Source organism: Camelina sativa, chromosome 16 (genome assembly GCF_030686135.1).
Source record: "Camelina sativa cultivar CO46 ecotype springtype chromosome 16, ASM3068613v1".
NCBI classification, from domain to species: Eukaryota; Viridiplantae; Streptophyta; class Magnoliopsida; order Brassicales; family Brassicaceae; genus Camelina; species Camelina sativa.
Window position 1 is genome coordinate 23,270,538 of NC_141895.1, and position 23,471 is coordinate 23,294,008.

At 32.5% G+C, this 23,471-nt stretch overlaps 4 protein-coding genes and 2 pseudogenes across 7 annotated transcripts; all 6 read left to right on the forward strand.

The window, feature by feature from the left end:
• The first annotated feature begins 2,892 nt into the window (after positions 1 to 2,892).
• LOC104751479 (GDSL esterase/lipase EXL1) lies at positions 2,893 to 5,043 on the forward strand. 2 transcript variants are annotated; one of them, XM_010473432.3, is made up of 5 exons: positions 2,893 to 3,433; positions 3,675 to 3,805; positions 3,905 to 4,138; positions 4,282 to 4,537; positions 4,660 to 5,043. In XM_010473432.3, the coding sequence occupies exons 1-5, from the start codon at positions 3,124 to 3,126 to the stop codon at positions 4,851 to 4,853; spliced, it is 1,125 nt and encodes a 374-aa protein (XP_010471734.1). In that variant the 5' UTR covers positions 2,893 to 3,123; the 3' UTR covers positions 4,854 to 5,043. The 2 variants fall into 2 exon arrangements, with proteins under 2 accessions (XP_010471734.1, XP_010471736.1); XM_010473434.3 differs by having other exon boundaries at positions 3,012 to 3,433; positions 3,947 to 4,138.
• A 1,014-nt stretch (positions 5,044 to 6,057) lies between these two features.
• LOC104751482 (GDSL esterase/lipase EXL2-like) lies at positions 6,058 to 8,228 on the forward strand (annotated as a pseudogene). The gene is made up of 5 exons (XR_015585341.1): positions 6,058 to 6,433; positions 6,942 to 7,072; positions 7,165 to 7,398; positions 7,552 to 7,807; positions 7,893 to 8,228. The product of XR_015585341.1 is annotated as a GDSL esterase/lipase EXL2-like (transcript).
• A 2,694-nt stretch (positions 8,229 to 10,922) lies between these two features.
• Positions 10,923 to 13,327, forward strand: LOC104751483 (GDSL esterase/lipase EXL3). The gene is made up of 5 exons (XM_010473439.3): positions 10,923 to 11,625; positions 11,976 to 12,106; positions 12,199 to 12,429; positions 12,652 to 12,907; positions 13,015 to 13,327. Exons 1-5 carry the CDS (start codon positions 11,361 to 11,363, stop codon positions 13,206 to 13,208), a joined length of 1,077 nt encoding a protein of 358 aa, XP_010471741.1. The 5' UTR covers positions 10,923 to 11,360; the 3' UTR covers positions 13,209 to 13,327.
• A 284-nt stretch (positions 13,328 to 13,611) lies between these two features.
• LOC104753869 (GDSL esterase/lipase EXL4-like) lies at positions 13,612 to 15,452 on the forward strand. Its single transcript, XM_087493158.1, has 5 exons — positions 13,612 to 13,961; positions 14,057 to 14,187; positions 14,285 to 14,521; positions 14,612 to 14,855; positions 15,085 to 15,452. The coding sequence occupies exons 1-5, from the start codon at positions 13,709 to 13,711 to the stop codon at positions 15,246 to 15,248; spliced, it is 1,029 nt and encodes a 342-aa protein (XP_087349284.1). The 5' UTR covers positions 13,612 to 13,708; the 3' UTR covers positions 15,249 to 15,452.
• Positions 15,453 to 16,016: 564 nt separating this feature from the next.
• LOC104751485 (GDSL esterase/lipase EXL5-like) lies at positions 16,017 to 17,958 on the forward strand (annotated as a pseudogene). The gene is made up of 5 exons (XR_015585204.1): positions 16,017 to 16,348; positions 16,476 to 16,606; positions 16,693 to 16,858; positions 17,165 to 17,420; positions 17,694 to 17,958. The product of XR_015585204.1 is annotated as a GDSL esterase/lipase EXL5-like (transcript).
• A 2,633-nt stretch (positions 17,959 to 20,591) lies between these two features.
• On the forward strand, positions 20,592 to 22,791 carry LOC104751484 (GDSL esterase/lipase EXL6). Its single transcript, XM_010473440.2, has 5 exons — positions 20,592 to 20,974; positions 21,093 to 21,226; positions 21,344 to 21,574; positions 21,675 to 21,936; positions 22,446 to 22,791. Exons 1-5 carry the CDS (start codon positions 20,734 to 20,736, stop codon positions 22,607 to 22,609), a joined length of 1,032 nt encoding a protein of 343 aa, XP_010471742.2. The 5' UTR covers positions 20,592 to 20,733; the 3' UTR covers positions 22,610 to 22,791.
• Positions 22,792 to 23,471: the final 680 nt, after the last annotated feature.

Genomic DNA, 23,471 nt, shown 5'->3' on the forward strand with positions numbered 1-23,471 from the left:
ATGCTTTTTCAAGATGTTGATATAGACGATATGGTTAGTTGTTGACTCGTTGTTCTTTCTACAATGACCATACATATGATTAGTTGTTTTTTGTTTAGTTAAAAGATAATCATATGCATATGGTTAGTTATTTCCTAAGTAAGGAAACAAGGGGCGTGGAACCTGAATGGCTTAATCTGTCGATGACTCAGTACAATGTTGAAAGCTTATTACTTGTTTCTCTATGCCCCACGATACCGGATTGTTTGGGGTCGTTATTATACTTTATTGTGGGTACGAGACGAATCACATGTGGATAATTTTTAGCCGCGTACCTCGAAAAATGATATGGCGCAACTTATTAAGTTGACTAACCCACCAGAATACGTACAATCAGCTATTTATTTTTATCTTAACTGTATAACCTGTTTGGTTGGAACACTGTCATTTATCTGTGACTATTGAATACACATATGGACAAAGAAATTAATGAAAAAGGCATTAACTTTGTGTGCGATTTGTAATATTCGAATTAAACTCACCGTAATGGTTCGTTGTAAAGTAAAGCCCCCCCCCCCCCCCTCCCCCCCTAGGCACTACATAAAATTTAGGTGACCGAGATGTACGCGTAGCGGACCTCTCTTAAATTAAGAACAGAACAAAATTCGGTATATGTCTGATCTAAACAGAAAGAGACATGAATACATGCACAACTGTTAATTGTCGTATCGTATTCGATGTGATATACTGCAGAGTTTTCATCTAAATATGATTGAATCATTTAAAACTTCCCTCTCCCAGTATCTAATTTTTCCTTTTTTATTGACATGAGGAAAAAAATCACATAGATTCAAATTTCTATTTTGTTGTCACAATGATTTAAACCGATTTTGTCCAATCGGCAAAAATAGGATTAGAGCTAACTTGCCCGATCCTATTCTGCTTTTGTTTTAATAAGACTTTTCTTTTTATAAAATAATGTGGAAGAAAAAACAATGTGTGACACATGAGTCATGACTATGATAAGATAATAGAAGATCGAGCAACCTCCTAGCTTTTGACTATATGATTAGCAATTTGTTCATGGAAATAAAAGTACTTAAACCGGTAACGGTTGCTATCATGTGTACTTTAATTAAATGCTTAGGCTATAGTATCTCTAGCTGTTTTGATAAGAGAGAGATAAACTTCGTATATAGTATGGAAACTTGTTACGTGTTTATTTGATCGAATTTTAAGTTATTTATTTCATAATTAGAAAAAAAAAGAAAAAAAAACAAGAAAACTCAATTTGCATTTACTGCTCCACCGGTGAACGAATCGTGGCATTATGGGTCCTATCTCATTTAACACCGATGTTAACACATACTTCGATAAGACATTGATAGAGTTTGAAAGAGTATAAGCACGTGGTGACGTAGACAAAGCTTTTAGAATACTTGATGGAATTATCTACCGTATTCTAAATATTATACACTGTTTAAACTAATAAACATAAATTTATTAATTTTGTTCAGTTATCTCCATAACTAGATGAAACTATATTCGAGAAATGCTAATAAAAGGTGAGAAACATGAAAAACACATCGTTCGTTACAAATCTTAAGTCACGTATATTTTTAGACATATGAGATTGTACATCTACGAGACTTAATTGGCTCTTTGACTACCATATATAGGATTTTTTTTTGTTTCTTTTGTACGCAAACTGGAAAGTGTCGGTATTTAAAATTTCATATTCAACTTTTTTCCCTAAAGAAAGCGAAATGGTGACATGTTGACTTCCAGAAAAAATAAATATCTATTCACTTCCATGTGAAAGTAAAAAACTCTAAACAGGCAGTACGTGACGTTTGTTATGCTTTACTATATTGCCAATTCGTAACAACTTTCCTTTCTAGGAAAAACAAAAATTTTATTCATTTTACTAGTATATAATTTCTTAATTAACGTCCATGTGTTTGAATAAATAGCAAGTGAACAATTATTTGTCTGTTGATTACTATAATCTTAACTAACATTGAATGAAGGACAATCGTATATAATATAGTCCTAATACTCCATGTGATTGATCAGCTTTCGGAAGGACAATCTTAACTCTAAGAAATGGTTACTAGCTAGCAATATCCTTTAAAGCATCATTAGTGGAGTTGCTCAGAAAGAAAATTGCTTAGAAAATAATATATAATAATAAAAGAGAAGAAAAATAGGAGAAAAATAGGAGAAAAATCGATATTTAAGTTGCTCAGGCAAGAATCGATTCTCTTAGTAAATAAACAGATGTCATTTTTCTATTGGTTACTACAAATAAAATATAATAAATATATATGATTAAAGTACAATTTTTTATTCTTTTAAAGCAACATTTAGAGTGTTCCTGGAATAAATAAAACATTTTTTTATTACTATAATTTTACCTTACAATTAAGATCGGTTAATATATATACATATATAATTAATGTTAGTGGGTGGACAGTAATATACGTCCAACTAAACCTATGTGTTTGAAAAACCTAGGATACTGATTTATTTATTCATATATGATTCAAATATTGTAACTTTGAAACAAAATTGATAGGGCTTCATTCATTCTTTGCATTTGTTTGGAAAGTACGTTATTAATTATTAGTAACTGTTGTTTTAACTATGGGTTTAAATGGTAACGAGAAATCTGGTTGAGTTACTGAATCTAACTTAAATTTTTAATATTTATTTGTTGAATCTGGCTGAATTTTCACATTTTTAAAATGGTTACTGCTGAATTCAGCTAATTTTTTTTTTTTTTTTTTGTGATTTTTGACAAAATATGGCAAAATAATCTAGCAAAATTGCTGAATTTGGCTGAAATTTGCTGAATGTTTTTTAGATTTCTATGTTACCATTTAGATCCCATATCAAATACTTAGATATATTAGATAACATGTGGACAAAAAATGATGTCAATGTGCCATTAATGTTTAATGACAACAACTAAACCAAGCACATCACCTAGACATGGATATATATAAATATCTGCATTGGAAACGAGAAGAAGACTATTTCTATCTGTCGTTAACGTTCCAAACTTTTTAAAGAAGCAAGATTTTTTTAGTATATGTTTTGTTTTTACGCACGAACACACTACATCAATACGTCATAGCAACTATGGAACGACCTCGTTCAGTTCATCATCACATCATTCCTTATTTTTGTCTCGTTTCTTCGTCGATGCTATTTTGGTGTACTTTCTTTCTCGTGCTTTTATTTACGACAACTACACATGCTTTAGTGAAACTCCCGGAAAACACGACCGTTCCGGCGGTAATAGTGTTTGGGGATTCAATTGTTGATGCTGGAAATAACGACGACATGATAACAGAAGCTAGATGCGATTATGCTCCCTACGGCATTGATTTTGACGGTGGAGTTGCTACGGGAAGATTCTCCAATGGCAAAGTCCCTGGTGATATTGTTGGTTAGTTTGCTTGTCAACTTGTTTTCTTCGTTAAATAATACATATAACTTGGCTAATGATTTGCAATCCGTGAATAGTTCGATTTTCTTACTCTATACAATGATGTCTACAATAAAGTCAAAACACCAAGTTTGCCACCTTGCAGTTTCATAACCATATATATTTCCCTTAATTAAATATAACCAAAGAAGTAGCAATCTAACAATTATATAATTTTTTCATAATATTTTTGTTCTAACAGCGGAAGAGTTAGGGATCAAACCCAGTATACCGGCATATCGAGATCCGAATTTGAAACCAGAAGATCTTTTGACCGGTGTAACATTTGCTTCTGGTGGTGCTGGTTACGTTCCTTTGACAACCAAATTAGCGGTAGTTAATTTTGAATTCTTATTCATTTAATTTAGGGCATCTAAAGAAGTTACTATATTAAAAAAAAAGTTAAAAACAAATAATGTTTTTTTTTTTAAGGGAGGTATACCGTTACCGCAACAATTGAAATATTTTGAACAGTATATAGCGAAACTGAAGGCAATGGTTGGAGAAGAGAGGACACAGTTCATAATTAAGAATAGCTTGTTCGTTGTTATATGTGGTAGTAACGATATCGCCAACGACTTCTTTGCTCTCCCTCCGGTTCAGCTCCATTACACCGTCGCTTCTTTCACCGCTCTTATGGCCGACAACGCTCGCTCGTTTGCTCAGGTAAAAGAATTAGCTAGTAATAATATCACTATAGTTTTATGTCACGAATAAGATTAGTAGTTAATAGGTATGATGTCATAATTAGTTAAACCTTGCTTTTAATTATTTTTGAAAATCTTTTCTATTTATTCATGTGGTAGTAGACACTCTATGGATATGGAGCTAGAAGAATACTTGTATTTGGTGCACCACCAATAGGATGTGTACCTTCACAGAGAACCGTAGCAGGAGGACCTACAAGAGATTGTGTTGCAAGGTTTAATGATGCATCAAAACTTTTCAACTCTAAGCTCTCAGCAAATATTGATGCCTTGTCAACAACTCTACAAGACCCGACAATAATCTATATTGACATCTACAGTCCTCTTCTTGATCTCATTTTAAGCCCTCAACAATATGGTAATCATTCATTATTTTGTTTTTCTAGTTATTTAATTTAACCGATATATTATTCAACATATTTTGTAAAAATTATTTAAACAAAACTGTATATATATATATATTTTTTATGAATCTTATAGGATTTAAGGTGGGCGATAAAGGATGTTGCGGAACCGGCCTAATAGAAGTTACTGCGCTTTGCAACAACTATACAGCTGCTGTGTGTCCCATAAGATCTGATTATGTGTTTTGGGACAGTTTTCATCCCACTGAAAAAGCTTACAGAATTATAGTTGCAAAACTTTTTGATAAATATTTCGACAGATTCTTCTAATCGATATATCTTCTATTCGCATTAATTATGGTCGATACAGTATTGAATAATCATTCCAATTAGAAGAGAAATTACACTCTTGTCAGCTTTCTCTTCCTCAAGGCTTTATAATTGTCTCATATATGATATTTGATTGTTATATATACAAGATTCATGTATATTTCTGTATGATTATAATTTTGCTAGGAAACTCGGCTATTTTGTTCTTTTTCCATTTTCTGGAATAATAGTACCAACCAATAAAGATTTCATTATAGTCCTCGAATGTCACAGAGTCACTCAAACTTATTGCAAAAATTAAAATACCATAAATAAATTAAAAAAAACAAAAACAAAAAAAAAACAGAAAAACCAAAGGTCAAAACAAATAAAAGGCCCAAGGTTGATACAAAAAAATAAACATAAGGCCGAATAAAATCTGATTAACACAGGCCTAATAAAATCTGATTAACACAGGCCCAAAAATAGCTAATGCTTTTTCTTCGTTGAAAAATAAAACACATGACCCCAAAAAAAAGCAGATTAGGAAAGTGAAAATGACAAAAAAAAAAAATCTAATTAAGCTGGAACTCCTTTCTGTCGATATGAGCTCAAGATTGTCATACATTACATGATAACATTAGTACGACTACGAAGAGGTCACTATCCGTTCAATTATATGGTTACAATCAATTTGTATTTCAATCAAGAGATGTATTTGATTTGTGTTTTAATCAAGTGAAGAACCAAACTCAGATCACATATATTCAATTGATTCAGATACTAGGGAAATAAGAAACCATGCTGGAAACATTGTTGTTCTAATTTGGTTTGTACATAAATTTTTTAAATCACCAACAGAAAAAAAAAAACAGAAAAGAAACAAAAAAATCACGAATAAAAAAAGCCCAATAAGAAAACCCCGATTTGGCTTAAAGCCCAATGAGAATTCAAATGAGAAAAAAAAAACCACCTTTATTTTAAATAATGGTTCCTATCCTGCCTGACTAGATTAATGGTAACTTTTTAACTGGTTTTACCTTCCTTTACCTTTTCGATAAAAATGAAAAATCTAGTAGTTTCAGTATATATCCAAAATTTATTATCGTTTTTTAAGGGTTACGTTACGTATCACGAAGTAGTATGCTACTCTAGTTCAACTTTAAATGTTCTAGACTAGGCTATTAGCCATTTTGAACCCAAAAGTCCTCATCTGTTTAAGACATATACATGCCGATCCAAGCTTGACTCATCAGTCATCACTCCAAAAGCTTCCAAACTAAAACAAGATCTGTTGCAACACAAAGAGCAACAATGAAACGACACAGTATGATTGACCATCACGTTACTTTTTCTCCCTCGAGTGTATTTTGGTGTGTTCTCTTCCTCGTGTTGTTGTGCAAGACGGCCACACACGCTTTGGTGAAGCTGCCCTCAAACGAAACGATTCCGGCTATCTTAGTGTTCGGGGATTCTATTGTTGATGCCGGAAATAATGATGATATTGGCTAGATGCAATTATCCTCCTTACGGCATCGATTTTGACGGTGGCGTTCCTACCGGGAGATTTTCCAACGGCAAGGTTGCGACTGATTTTATAGGTAAGTTTCACTTTTCTTTCTGTTGATGCAACAATGCAACTGATTTTAAATTATATTTTCCACATTTTCTCATGAAATAAACATTGTTATTTCATGAATTTGTATCTTATAACTTATAAGTTAAAACTTGTAAAGCCTTTCATTTTTTCTTTCTTCCAGTTCCTATTTATTGTATCGTACATCGTACTGAATATATCTCACGGAGTGACTAGATTTTGTAGTACAAAGAAACTTGAAGAATGGTACCATCACTATTTAATGACGATGTGAATGGCTGATTATATTAGACGCATTAACTAAGATCAGTCTAGGACATCTAAACATGTGATCTATATATCTTTTCTCTTTTTTTTTTTTTTTAGTTTTCAAGTATGTGTCATTTTCTTGAATTGTACAAAAACTGAAAAAAAAAACGAAACATGAAAGTGATTTAGGGCGAATATGTTTTCATGATATAAAGCTATAATATAACTGGTAATAATAATTATTATCTCGCTTGTGATCATAGCGGAAAATTTCGGAATTAAACCAACTATACCGGCCTACCGAAATCCAAATTTGAAACCAGAAGATCTCTTAACCGGCGTAACATTTGCGTCTGGTGGTGCTGGTTACGTTCGTTTCACCACCCAATTATCGGTAATTAATCAAACATTTAAAATCTTACATTATCTCTATAAAAACAAACGTGATTGTTTTTTTTTTAATGCTAGTTAATCTTGTTTTTAAAGGGAGGAATAGCTTTACCGCAACAACTGGAATTATTTGAAGAGTACCTAGAGAAGTTAAAGAAAATGGTTGGGGAAGAAAGGACAAATTTCATAATTCAAAACAGTTTGATCATGGTTATATGCGGCAGTAATGATATAACCAACACCTACTTTGGTCTTCCTTCTGTTCAACATAAATGTGACGTCTCTTCCTTTACCACTCTTATGGCCGACAACGCTCGATCTTTTGCTCTAGTACGTATGAACAATATTTAGTTAACTATACATTATTTATTTAGCTAATCATTTGATATGGTACAATAATTCATGGAGCGAAGAGAATTTCTTTTTAACTCTTTGTTTTTTCCTTAATTTTTTTTTTGTCTTTTAATGATGTGGTACTCACAGAAATTACATGAATATGGAGCGAGAAGAATACAAGTATTTGGTGTACCACCACTAGGATGTGTCCCATCACAGAGAAATTTAGCAGGGGGACCAACGAGAGATTGTGTTGTTAGGTTCAATGATGCAACAAAGCTCTACAATGCTAAGCTCGCTGCAAATTTGGATTCTTTGTCAAAAACTTTAGGGGAGAAAACAATAATCTACGTTGATATATATGGTTCTCTTCTTGATATCATACTAGACCCTCAACAATATGGTAATCGTTGGTATTACGTACTGTGAACAATTTCCAACATTTCTATTTTCATCAAAATGTTAATGAAATTGTATGTTTGTAACAGGATTTAAGGTGGTCGATAGAGGATGTTGTGGAACTGGGCACATTGAAGTTGCTGTTTTATGCAACTTTGCAGCTGACGTATGCCCAAATAGAGATGAATATGTGTTTTGGGATAGTTTTCATCCGACTGAGAAGACTTACAGAATTATGGCAACAAAATATGTTGAGAGATATATATGATAAGACATGATCTCCAAATATGTTGAGACTGATTTGACATGTCTTTTTATGTTTACCTTAGTAGACGTGATCTCCAAATATTTTTCCAACGCCATCTCTTTTGTGCTGCCAATTTCATGCAATGATAAAAGTAAAGGAAAATTTGGAGCTATTTCGATTCATGACCATCCTTAGGTCTAGACTATTAAGATGATTTTACAATGGTTATTGATACTATACATACCAAAACTTTAAAAAAAAAAAAAAAAAAATTACCCACCATATTCCACAATTATCAAAAGCAATAACCTAGTCAACCAAAAAAAAAAAATTAAACTCGGAGGTTGAAAGTTGAAAGAGAGGCCTACAACCGAGAGCCTACTCATCGAGAAACAAGAAGAAGAAGTCCAATAACGGATGAGCCTATTCAAGGTGTTGGAGAAAAATCGATATTGTCTCGACAGAGCTAATTTGTGATATTGATTAAAATTTGTATATAAGCCGATTCAATTGTTATTTTACATAAGAAAAATTGTAAGCTTAGCCCAATAAAAATAAAATAAAAAAGATAAAAAAGAACATTAAATAAAAATGATAGCAAGAGCTACATTATTCTTAACACGTAGCTCAAAACATTTAAAGCGGACTCTCTATCTTTAGAGTTTAGACCACAAATTAAAGACACCTTATCTAGTCTAGGCTATGCATCGTTTGTTGCCAGTTGCCACGACTGGCTTGCTCGGCCTATAATTCTTTGATTTTCTAAACAATTGGCTGTAAACAGTAAGTAGTTCTCACTCTAATTATCTACCACGTTGGATAAGATACAAAAAAATTGACCTATTATTTCTGTGAGTAGTTTGATATCTTTAGCATATTGGACCCACTATTTAATGATCATATTTAATTTCACAATAATGTATGGTTATCAAATCGCATTCAAAATCAAAACGCCTTCAATATACTTTTTTTTTTTCTTTCTTTTTTCTTCGTTCATGGATCAGCTAGTTAGTTGGTCATTACTTAAATTTGTCGCTGTCGAGTTATTACTATATATGAATACAACCACGAAAGTACAGGGTCTATCTTCTACGATATATATGAATACTATTAGAGTATATATAAACTATATAATAGTATACGATGACTCAAGTGCAATCAATCCAGCAAAACCAAGCTAAATCTACAATTACACTCTAGCCAAGCTAAATATCGTAGTTATATCATAATTCTTTCTCGTTTTGTAATATTTCCGTACTGATTATACAAAAGGGAATAGTATTTGATCATCACAACATTTTCTCTTCTGATATAACTATAATGACTTAACTTTTTTACCTAGATTTCATTGTAAAAGAAGAATTTTAAGTTTGCAGTTGTCTTGTCTACAAATAAAGCTAATATGTATTCATTTAAAATTCGTAAAGCAATATAAAACGGGATAACCTAAATTATTTCAACATTTTTATAAATTTTTGTTTTGTTTGCACATGTTTATAGAAACATAGTTAGGTTAGATTGTGGTGGTTGGGCGATAATATGGTTGTGTAAATCACTATATTAAATTCCACATTTTAGTAGCCTTGTTGATATATCTTAGTCTTAATTAATTAGCATTATTTTTCGGATATTTGCGCGCTCTGGCTTACTATATATATTCTATAATTATTAGACTTGGACCATTGTTATGTAGGTAGCATTAACAGCAAGCTTCTCGAGGAATATACAAACATTTTTTTTTTACCTTTGCTATATTTTCTGATAGCCCCAATTATTTTCTTCGTAAAGTCTCTTTTGTACCTTTTTCACGTGTATATATATGGAAAGTTACCTTCTTCACACTCAGTTAAGTGGAAATATTAGTATCACCTAGTGCTTGTGATCTACATCTACCCTGCGGTCCCTAGCTACGTATGTCTTTGTTCATATTTTTTTTTCTTTCTAATTCGTACTTATCACATGATTCTTATGTCTATTATCAAAGGATTCTAAAATAAGACTAGATATGTTTTTTTACCCAAACAAAAATGATACGTTATGAAATAAACTAAAAACAATACCAACAAATATATTCTGAGCCTGTTGGGCTCTAGAAATCTTCGTTGTCCTATTAATTACGATGACCTACAAGGTTGTAGTTTGGTAACAGTTTACATCACATGCTCAAATATCAACATGAGATTCTTACTTAAATTAATTAGAATTATTATTATTATCATATTTCAAGCGTAGCATAACTGTCATATGAAAACAGTGTAAAATAAAATAAAAATGAAAAGAAATAAGAGAACATATATATATATATATCATATTACAAGTATCTATCATTATATTTTATAATTGATATATATATATATATATATAATATAATTTTGAGAAATGATATTAGAAAAGAGACATTTTTTCAAAAAAATTATGTAATACTATATAGTTTTTTAATATTTGATAAAAGCCGAAGTTAAACTTACTCGTGCAGAGATTGCTGTGATGGTCGAACGATGATAGGTACATAAACATGTTTCACCGAAGAAATAATCAAATTTACTTGTAACACCAATCTGATGCATGCCTTCATTAAATTTCCAAACACTTGTCAAAATTGGTCGATATGAAGAAAAAAGTTGAATAACCGCATGATAATATGGATATATATACTACGTAGGTGTTTTTAGAATCTAGAGTGAGAGATTAAGATATCTTGAAATTTTAACATTTATGTTTAATTAGCGTTAACACATTCGCACTTAATCTATTTTGTCTGTCATACTCTGCCTGTCACATTCTGCTGACTATACGTGTTTCGATCTAGACGCACTAATAGTTGTATGTTGTTAAAGGCAGCTAAAATATATATGCCAAAAAAGACAATTATGGTTGAGGTTAGTACATTTCTCATTTTAAAAAATGAAGAGAGTGTACACTATCTCAGCTTTCTCAAGGAATATTATCAAAAAGTGCATATTTTTTTTTTAACTCCTCCCTTCCAATTATAAGAAGTAAAAATCTAATCTATATCTCAAAACGTTTCAAGCAATTAATTCGCTCTTGTCTTAGTCTACGGTCCACAATATATCCACGACGACGTAATATGCATTGCGCATATATATACATTACAAATATATAAATATAGTTTCTATGTCGAAATGTGTCTTTGTCTATATATATAAATAAGTGTGATAGGATAGAAGAAAAGTTGATTAAGAGTATCGTGTGTTTCTCCTTGTTATGTTGTAAAACTTGGAACTTGGAAGCAAACGCATTGTTATAAAAAGAAAATCTTATTCATATTTCTACATTACATTATAGCAACATGAAAGGCAATACAAGCTGGTCTTCATGGAAACTATGTTTGTTGTCTGTTCTCATTCTCACTGACACGATTGCCGCCGTGAAGCTGCAACCAAACCTGATTATTCCGGCCGTAATAGCTTTCGGAGACTCCATCGTCGACACCGGAATGAACAACTATGTCAAAACCGTAGTTAAGTGCGATTTTCAACCTTACGGTATCAATTTCCAAGGTGGAGTTGCAACAGGGAGGTTCTGTGACGGACGAGTCCCCGTCGATTTGCTAGGTCCATTCTCTTTACTCTTATTTCTTAGCTTCAGTACGTAAAGCGAATAGTCAATGTAAAATTAGATTTTCACGCATTTATATATAAAGGAGTAACGACCATTAATTACTAGGACACAAGTAATGACTACGGCAAAATAAATTTGAGCAATCATTTGTTTTCTTTTCCCTTATAGAACTAGTAGTAGTTAAAAATAAGTCTCGTAACATTATTGTCTCAAATAATTATGCGTATACAATTTATTAGGCTTTTTTCTACAATTATATGATTATTACCAAAAATATCATTAAAAACCAATTTTTTTTTCTTTTCTTAAATAACGTAATTTATATTTCATGCTCTGTACGCAGCCGAAGAATTGGGAATAAAATTAAATGTACCAGCATATTTCGATTCGAAGCTAAACCCCAAAGATCTTTTAACCGGTGTATCATTTGCGTCAGGAGGTTCTGGTTATGATCCTATAACACCTAAACTCGTGGTAAGACTATGTAACATATCGATCATGGTATTTTGTATCATTTGATTTAATAATTATCTTAACTTGTTGGTTTCATTTGTTGATGGTATTAGACAGTAATATCATTAGAAGAGCAATTAACTTATTTCGAGGAGTACATAGAGAAAGTGAAGAATATAGTTGGGGAAAAAAGAAAAGACTTCATAATAGCCAACAGCTTATTCTTGGTGGTCGCAGGGAGCGACGACATAGCCAATACATACTATACTCTTCGTGCAAGACCGCAATACGACGTCGATTCCTATACCACTCTTATGTCTGACTCTGCCTCAGCTTTTGTGACTGTAAGCTTCTCTCAAATCTTTGAATAAAGCCTAATACTACTTTTTAAGTTTAGTATAGTCTTTCTACATTAGTATATTGTAACAACATTATATATATAAATAAGAAAAAACATTTTAAATATAGATGGCTATCTACCAAAATTATATTTATATAAAAATATGAGTCAGAGAAATAAATGAAATTCTAGAAATATAATGATTATTATGGAATGAAATTGACAGAAACTATATGGATATGGAGTGAGAAGGCTGGCTGTATTTAGTGCACCACCAATTGGGTGTGTACCATCCCAGAGAACCTTAGGAGGAGGTATTTTGAGAGATTGTGCTGACACTTACAACGAAGCAGCAAAGCTTTTCAACTCAAAGCTTTCCCCAAAACTAGATATGTTGCGTAAAACTCTACCGGGTATCAAACCGATCTACATTAATATCTATGATCCTCTTTTGGACATCATCCAGAATCCTGCAAATTACGGTAATACTTAAAACATTTTATTCATTTAATTTTCATGCATGTACTAGTCGTTGTACTTGAATATAAATAGGTAATATCTTTGAAAGTTACGATCTGGGTTATTGTAGGGTTTAAAGTGGCTAATAAAGGATGCTGCGGGACGGGAGCCATAGAAGTTGCTGTGTTGTGCAATAAAATCACATCTTCTGTATGTCCCGACGTGTCTAGTCATGTGTTTTGGGACAGTTATCATCCTACCGAGCATACTTACAAAGTGTTAGTCTCATTGTTGATTAACAAATTTATTGATCAGTTCGTCTGAATTTAAAACTATTTTCACGGCGTAATGATTTGTTGTATTTTATCATATCTTGTTTGTATCATTTGAAAATTGTACTCGATCTAAATATAATAAATATCTATTGTTGTTTTACTTCAAAATTTATCATTCTAATAGTTAGATCCTCTTCCAATACATAGGGAGGAATAAGAGTCTACATGACAAAAACATCTGACTGTATACATCATTAATTTTAATTTAATTAAAGTCAATATATTTACAAATAGTTCTTTTTTTGTGTGGTATTTATGTCATCAGATATATGAAATTATTATCTTCATAATACATGCAGACATTCATCCAGTGTGTTCTCACCACTTTCATGCATTTTTGGCTTCCTTAGACAACAAGGACTAGACGTCTAAAAAGACTTAGAAAACAAATTGTATATGTACTACTGACATGAGCTTAGAATGTGAATTCTCTATATGTAAAAACATATATAAGAGAATCTAAAACACTGTCGTAGAAAGAAAAAAAATATGGACTTAAGATTAGCTATGTGTAGAAAAAAAGCATTAGCGTTAGCATTATTTTCCATTTATTTCCTATCAACGGATGCTAGAGGATCATTTCCTGCGCTTTTGGCTTTTGGAGATTCAATACTCGATACCGGTAACAACAATTTCCTACTGACTTTTATGAAAGGAAATATCTGGCCATATGGGAAGAGTTGGACCATGAGAATCCCCACAGGAAGATTTGGAAATGGAAGAGTTTTCTCCGATATTATTGGTAAAATATCACAGTCTAATAAAATGCTACGGTAATCATATGGTATGAATAATATCATTTTGATATAGTAAATTTATCATTAATTGTTATTACAGCCGAAGGTTTGGGGATCAAAAAAGTACTACCAGCTTATCGTAAGTTGTTCGTTCCTCCAAGCGAGCTTAAAACCGGTGTTTGTTTCGCATCAGGTGGTGCAGGAGTCGACCCTGTTACATCCAGACTGATGGTGAAAAAAAAAGAAATTATGAACTTTTATATCTGTTTAAAATGTTATATATCTTAATCAACTAAATATATATATTTTTGGATGGTGGCTTGGTCAGAGAGTTTTGACGCCAAAGGATCAAGTAAACGATTTCAAAGGGTACATAAGGAAGCTAAAGGCCACGGCAGGTTCTTCAAGAGCAAAAGACATAGTTGCAAACGCAGTGATTCTTGTTTCTCAAGGAAATAATGATATTGGAATCTCATATTTTACGACTCGATCTGCTATTATGCGAGGAATGACTGCCGGTAGATACACCACTAAACTAGCTGGTTGGAATAAACAGTTTATGAAAGTACGAAAAATATTTAATTAAATTTTCTTACCAATCGTCAATCTACATATACTAACACCAAGTATTTGGTTTTATGTGTATGTATTGAAGGATTTATATGATCAAGGAGCGAGGAAATTCGCGGTGATGGGAGTGATACCGTTGGGATGCTTGCCTATGACGAGAATCGGGGTTTGTAACTTCTTCGCGAATAAACTTGCTGAAGATTACAACGGAAAATTGAGGAGAGGGGTTAAAACTTGGGGAGGAGAATCAGGTTTTCGCGGTGCAAAATTTGTCTATGTTGACATGTACAACACTCTTATGGATGTTATCAAAAATTATAGAAGATACGGTAAGTATACACTCCCTTGTTTTTTTCATTCTTTGGATTACAGGCATATTATATAACAAGGATATTAGTATAGCCTCTTTAATTTTACATATATATATATATATATATATATATAAATGTCACGATAAGTACTGTTCCTCGTTCTTAAAAAGTCCATTCTTGTCGTCAACCTCATTTATTTTGTCGCTACAAAAATTCATATAGTGATGAAGTTCTTTTATGGTTGCAGGATTTTCTAATGAGAAGAAAGGGTGTTGTTGTATGCTTTCGTCAATAGTACCATGCCCCAACCCAGATAAATACGTCTTCTATGACTTTGTTCATCCCTCCGAGAAATCCTACAAAATTATTTCTAAAAAGCTTGTCGCGGATATCAAGAATGGCCTTGCCTGATTCCTTTTGCAATGCTTTATTTTAATCTTAATAACAGCCATCGTTAATAATATATATATATGAGAAGACAAAAATCATACATGCATGGGCGATCTTTCAGTTTTTACATAAACCAATGTATAATCCAGTTTAAAGAAAAAATGTATTATGTATCCCTTATTTATTTCATAAAATCCCAGAACAACAAAGGCGTTTGCTTACAAATGTATACTGAAGAGCTTTTTTCTTTTTTTACGACACATATTCAAGAACGTATCTAATAACAATTCCCTAACAAATATAGTTGACATCAGCCAAGTAAGAAAATGACAAAATAAACACTTTCGGACATTACTGAATGAAAATCCAGATTTTTTTTAAATACTGTATAAGTCATGATTTTGATGATTATATTATAGCTAAAACTGTACGGATTAAAAGCTAAGTATCAACTTCACCATTAACCCCTTTTTTTTTCTTGCACAACGTATTATTTCTAGGTTGGACAACTATATATATATTTTTTTTGATAATTAGGTTGGACAACTATTTATTGCGAAACAATATATTTTCAGAAAATATGTCCGATTTGAAAAACAAATTCTTTAATATGTATACAGCTAAAAAAATTAAAAAAAAAAAAAAAAGAATCTTCTTAAAAGGTGAAGCATGCTAACATTTATTCTGTGTGCTGCACTCACACTTTTTGGCTTCCTTGGACAAACAAAAACTAGACGTCTAAATATACTTACGAAAGACATCAACAGTTTTCTTTATATTTTGCCCCCAAAAAAAAAAATCTTTATAAAACATAAGAGAAACTAAATACTCTCAGGAAAAGAAAAAAAAAAAGTTATGAACTTAAGGTTCTGCATGTTTAGAAAAAAATGTTGGTGTTAGCATTATTAATATCTACTTATATCTTATCAATAGAAGCTGTCCCGAGCGGATCATTTCCTGCGCTTTTGGCTTTTGGATATTCGATGGTCGATACCGGTAATAACAATAACCTCTTGACTCTGATGAAAGGAATTTACTGGCCATATGGATGGAACTTCGACTCCAAAAAACCAACGGGAAGATTTGGAAATGGAAGGGTACGGTGTTCTCTGATATAGTTGGTATGCTATTACCTTCATGGTGCTTCTTTGTATTATCTCATTTGTATCAAAGTGTTTGACTAAACATAAAACTATATAATATATATGTTTTCATATAGTGAAGTTTGTTTTAAAATAAAAATTGCAGCTGGAAGTTTGGGGATCAAAAGAATATTACCAGCGTACCGTAAGTTGTACATTAAACCAAGCGACCTTAAAACTGGTGTTTCATTCGGATCAGGTGGGGCAGGAGTCGATCCTGTTACATCAAATTTACTGGTAAAACCATTAATGTTGAACTTGTTATATCGGTTAAGAGCTGTGTTATATATCTTAACTAATTTCTCGGGTGTTTGTCTGGTCAGAGAGTTTTATCGCCGGCTAACCAAGTTAAAGATTTCAAAGGCTACATAAGGAAGCTGAAGGGTGTAGTAGGCAAGTCAAAAGCAAAGGAAATAGTCGCAAACGCAGTGATTCTTGTTTCTGAAGGAAATAATGATATTGGAATCACATATGCGATTCATGATGCTGGTATGCGATTAATGACTCCGAATATGAAATTAGTTGGTTGGAACAAAAAGTTTTATAAAAGTAAGACTGAAAAAAATGAAATCCTATTCATCGAGTATCCAAACCAGGGGCGGATCCACTTTATTCAAGGGTGGTGCGTGTGCACCATATGAAATTATAAATAGTTTAGTTTATATATTAATTCTTAAAGTTAAAGTGGCATAATGGTAGGAATGCACCATATTAAAAATGAGGTCATGGGTTAGACACCCTCTATGTTACAATGTATGAAGGATTAATATGATCTCTATGTTACAATGTATGAAGGATTAATATGATCAAGGAGCGAGAAAATTCGCGGTAATGGGAGTGATACTATTGGGATGTTTGCCTAGAGTAATTTTTGGTATGTTCTTCGTGTGGTGTAACTTCTTGGCGAATCAAATTGCGGAAGATTACAACAAAAAGTTAAAAAGCGGAATTAAAAGTTGGGGAAGAGAATCGGGTTTTAGTGGTGCCAAGTTTGTCTATGTCGACATGTACAACTCTCTTATGGATGTTATCAACAATCATAGGAAATACGGTACGTAAATACATATTATTATTTCTACATATTAGTCATTTTCCTATACAATATGAATTTGAATTAAAATACTAATAGTAACACTATGAAAACATGTTGACCACAAAAAAAAAAAGTAACACTATGACAACATTAATACAAACGATCGATTAGGTAAGTTATTCAACAACAGTTATCAGCTAAATCTCAGACAAAAGGAACCAGTTTTTTATAGTGTTGCTTTAGACATTTGAAAGCTCATGACTGGTCCTAGTAGTACTTCTGTGGTTGCAGGGTTTACCAATGAGAAGAATGGGTGTTGTTCTATGATTACGGCAATATTACCATGCTCCAACTCAAATAAATATGTCTTCTATGACTTTGCTCATCCCTCCGAGAAAGCCTACAAAATTGATGAGGGGCGGAAGCTATAACAAGAGAGACAGGGAGCGGCGTTTAAACGGAGAAGACGTAGGTTGAGCAAAGGTGGAGGGTTGCTATGTTTTAGTAAGAGAAAAACAGAGTACTAAGAGAGAAGACGATGGTGATCATGATAAAACGTGGGGAAGAAAAGAGATAGAGTTGGGATCTCTTCCAGGAATCGATCTCAACAAGGGTTGTGCAAGTCCTCCTTGCAGGGCTCTAAGACAAGCTCTTTTGGGTAGTTAAAACTACCTCTTTTTTGGTTTTTTTTTCTTTTATCAAAATCAAAACAAGTTGTCCTACAATGGAGTCCACGATCTCTATATATAGAGATGTAGATTAACACAAACGAAACCTAAAAGCAAAGAGAAAATTCTTCTCCATAAAGAAATAGAAAACTAACATAAAGCCTAATTGGAAAATAAGTAAACACCAAAGCCGAAACCACCGTAACTTGTTGGGCAAGAAACTCAACACCGAAGCCCAACAAAAGTGTAAAATATGCTGCATCAAAAACAATTGCTAAAATGCTTGTCGAGGATATCAGGACAGGGATTGTCTGATTTCCTGTAATTCATCTTAACAATCACCATCATTAATATATCTATGATCACATATGACGTGACGATATATGTACTTCTGTTTTTCTTGTTACAAAGAATGTATATATAATCCGTTTTAAATAACCAGGAACTTGCTTACAATGTATGTTCGAGATACACTATATTCTCCTCTTCGGCCAAAAACATCAGCTAGTCACGCTTCTTCTTCTTCTTCTTTTTTTTTTTTTGAATGAATGAATGTAAAACTAATTCAATAAAAAATGTTGTTTTTAACATTATATGCATCTTTTTGTAGAAGAAATTTCAGAAATAAGTCAAAGGGTACAAACTATTCAAAGACTAGTTACTATATCCAAGCCATCTTGTAGCTTCCTTAAGCTTCTTCTCATTTAAGGTCTAGTCTATTAATTCATAAGAAAAGTTAGCAACTCCACTATACTTCGGTTTTTAAGCTTCCGGTTTCAGTAGTTGGCGACCATCGGTCTATGAGAACCAAGCTTTTTGAACTCTACAGCTCTTACCCAAACTACTTTAAACTCTTCTCACTATCTGGTTTCAATATTATGACACGACGATTAAATGAGTAAATATTATGATGCTCAACCACTGTCTTCTACATCTTTTCTCATTTAAAAGTTGTAGTGCTGTAATATTAGAGTCTAAACCATTCCTGTGTACAGATCTAATTTCATTTGTATGAGTAACCTTAAACCTTAAAATTAAATCTTTTAGAACCAAAAGAACAAGAAAGACTAAATAAGAAAATAACAAACTTGACAATTCCAGACTAAAGTAAGATAAAAGTTCTTGATCTTTGCTCTTTACTAATGTTACTTCCAAATATATATGCTTCAATTCTCAGATATATGTGATCATATATAAAAAAAACGGGAAAATGTCGTTTAAACCATGAACTTTCAAATTTTGGCCATTTAAACCATGAACTTTGTTGTAGGCTATTTAAAACATCAACTTTTGTTGATTAGCTTTTTAAAACATGAAGTTTCGTTGACCAAGCCAAAAAAGACATAACATTAAATCTGATAATTGACCTACTAACAAACGTTACTATGCTGTTAATCACTCTGTTACTAACAAAACGACGTCGTTTTAATGGAAGTTTTAGTTCGAAAATGTCATTTAAACCATGAACTTTTAAATATAGGCCATTTAAACTATGAACTTATAAATATATGTCATTTAAACCATGAACTTTCAAATTTCTGTCATATAAACCATGAACTTGCCCTCGGCGTTCGGTGAAAACTAAATAATCTGAAAATTTTGGTTATCGAAGAAAACTGAAAAGAGAAAGCCTAAACGTTCGGCGCAATTGATTTGGATAATCGGATTTCGGTTTGGTTCGGACCGACTGGGTTGTTTATTAGAAACCGCAGAACTATATAAGCCTAACCGGCTAAACCGTTTAACCCTAGTTTAGTTTCTCTCTTCTTTCTTTGACTCTTCCTCATGATGCGATCCTGAAAAGGAGAAAGAAGAACATCAATTAATCCTTCTTTTTCCATCTTTATAATGTATTTTGTGTCTTTTTGTATTTGTCTTGAGTCTTTTTCATTTATTAAGACACTATAATAGAGTTTGAAGGATTGATCATCTTGTTTTAGGACACTACACTAGAGTTTGAAGGATTGATCATCTTTTTAATGTATTATGGTTTAAATGACATAAATTTAAAAGTTCATGGTTTAAATGACATACATTTACAAGTTCATGGTTTAAATGATCTATATTTAAAAGTTCATGGTTTAAATGACATTTTTTCGAATTAAAACTTCCAATAAAACGATGTCGTTACTGCCAGTGATTAAGGGCATAGTAACATCTGTTAGTAGGTCAATTATCGGATATAACGGCATGTCTTTTTTGGCTTGGTCAACGAAACTTCATGTTTAAAAAAGTTAATCAACAAAAAGTTTATGTTTTAAATGGCCTATAACAAAATTCATGGTTTAAATGGCCAAAATTTGAAAGTTCATCGTTTAAATGATATTTCTCCCATAAAAAAACATGGTCTACAAAAGGTATGAAATAATATCGATGTCTCGTGGTAAAAATTTACTAAATTTGCACATATAAAGACCAGAGGGAGTAATACATAATTAAATAAGTGGTATTTTTTCATTAGAGATATATATGGAATTACTATATAGTATTAAAATATCCTAACATTCATTTGGTGTGTACTGTGTACTGTACTCTCATGCATTTGGCCTTCCTACGACAAAAATGATGTAGACGTCTAAAAATAAGTAGAAAAACCATTTGATTTCTGTATAAACACATGATACATTAAAAACTGTCCGGAAGAAGTTTGAACTTATTTCGATATGTTTAGGGAAAAAATATTTGTGTTAGCATTATTTTCTATTTTATTTCTCTCATCGGCGGCTGACAAAAATACATCATTTACTGCGCTTTTTGCTTTTGGTGATTCAGTATTAGATACCGGCAACAATAATTTTCTTCTTACTTTGCTCAAGGGAAATTACTGGCCATATGGTTGGAATTTTGACTACAAAATTCCAACGGGTAGATTCGGAAATGGAAGAGTTTTCACCGATATAGTTGGTATAACATCATACGTTTAACAACGTTTAAAAAAAAAAATTGGTTTAAGTTATATCAATTATATAACCATGTAGTAGGAATACTAATGATCTCACGTGGTGTAAGTCTTCTATTGTAGCTGAAGGATTGGGGATCAAAAGACTTGTACCAGCTTATAGCAAGATTCGTCGCATTTCTTCTGAAGACCTCAAAACCGGCGTTTGTTTTGCATCTGGTGGTTCTGGAATCGACGATCTTACATCAAGAACACTGGTGAAAAAGATGAATTTATTTGTGTTATTTCGATAAAAACACTATTATATAACTCAACCAATGTTACCTAATAATTATTTTCATTTCTTTTTGGATGACCGTGGGTGGTTTGGTCAGCGAGTATTATCGGCAGGCGACCAAGTAAAAGATTTTAAAAACTATTTGAAGAAACTAAAAAAAATAGTGAAACGTAAGAAAAAAGTAAAAGAAATAGTTTCAAACGCAGTGTTTCTTATTTCTGAAGGAAACAACGATCTTGGGTACTTTGTCGCTCCCGCTCTTTTGCGACTACAGTCCCCAAACACATACACCAGTAGAATGGTTGGCTGGACCAGAAAGTTTCTAAAAGTAAGACAGTAAATAAAATATAAACTAATCTATAGTAGTATATGAATTCTATGTAACTGTTCACACTCTTTTGGTTGATGCATGTAATCTATATGTGAAGGATTTATATGATCTTGGGGCGAGAAAATTCGCGGTGTTGGGAGTGATGCCAGTGGGATGTTTGCCTCTGCATCGAGCTGTATTCGGTGGGGTATTCGGATGGTGTAACTTCTTCTTGAATAAAGTTACAGAAGACTTCAACAGCAAATTGCAGAAAGGTCTTATAAGTTACGCAGTAGAATATGATTTTAAAGATGCAAAATTTGTTTACGTCGACATGTACGGTAAACTTATGGATCTTGTCAACCATCCTAAGGCCTACGGTACGTATATACACACCCCATAAATATATCATATATGCATGAGCCATGACGTAACCAAGTGATAACAATATCATATACCATGCCATGCATATGCACAACGCCCATTCATAGTTATTATTGTTTTGACTCACATTTTTCTAGCCGCATCATTTGTTTTTTTCTATCACAGGGTTTCGAATCATAACTAACATAATGTTCATTCCCTTTTATTTTCTGTTTACATATATTATTGATGTAGATTAGAATAAAAGGTGATATTCTTTTTCTAACATATTCTAAATTTCATTATAGTATTCATACAAAAAAAAAAAAAAAATTCATTATAGTAACCTTTCACATCTAGGATAAGATACTATAAAGAATGTATTATATACTGTGTGCAGTTTATGTTTGTTTTTTTTTTTTTCTCTCTTTTTGTATTTATATCGAAATCATAACTCTTAACATCTACATGGTGATCAAGATGATGTTGTATCTATAACAATATATGTGTATATACATACTTGCAGGGTTTTTAGAAGAGAGAAAAGCGTGTTGTTGTATGCCGAATGCAATAATACCATGCTTCAACCCTGATAAACACGTCTTCTATGATTTCGCTCACCCTTCCCAGAAAGCCTACGAAGTCATATCTAAACCACTTGTCTATCAGATAGCGAAAGGCCTTGCCTAATTCCTCATTTCTTACAATGTTTTATTTTAATATTAGTTGTCACCACATCGTTAAATATATGTAATAGAAGATCAGTATCATACATGACGATCTATTTGATTTTCTTAACGTAAAGAATGTATAATCCAGTGATATGTATTTTCCATTTTATATAATCCAACAACAAACGAGTTATTTTCAAATATAATTAATTCAAGCAAATAAATCCTAAAGAAGGCATTGATTACATTACGAAAGAATAGTTACTTTAGTTCTCTCTCGCCAAAGGCGATTTCTCCAACGTTTCAACTACCAACAAACTTCTCTGTTTAACCATTGATTACGGCCGACGTCGGTTCTTCCGGTGTAGGTCGGTTTTCCATCTATAGTCTTTTCACTTGTATATAGATTTAGTTAGTTTATAATGGCATATCTTTGGTTACAACGATCGACAGTTCCTCGACATCTGAAACGGTTCTTTGAATCTTTGTTCGTGATGGTTCCCACTCCGTTTTTTCCAAATATGGTTACATGGATTGAATTGAAGATCGCTTTATGTGTTCAAGGACAATGTCTACTTGCAGTTTCGTTTCTCTTTCTCGTAATGACGGTTGTGATGGTGATTGCACAAGTCGTTTGGCCTGATCATATTCAGAGTCTATTGGACCTGATTTGGATTCAAGTGGTTTTAGCGGTTAGCCGAACACAACCAAGTTCGGAGAGAGAATATATGTCTCGTCACCGGTGGATCTGAATCAACCGTTGTGTTCCTATCTCTGGCGATTTCGCCGAGAATTTTCTGGTTAGTTATGCGATTGTTCTCGGGCGTCAATATGATCTATTGTGGGCGTCCCTAAGACAAATACAAATCCTTTTGGATTTG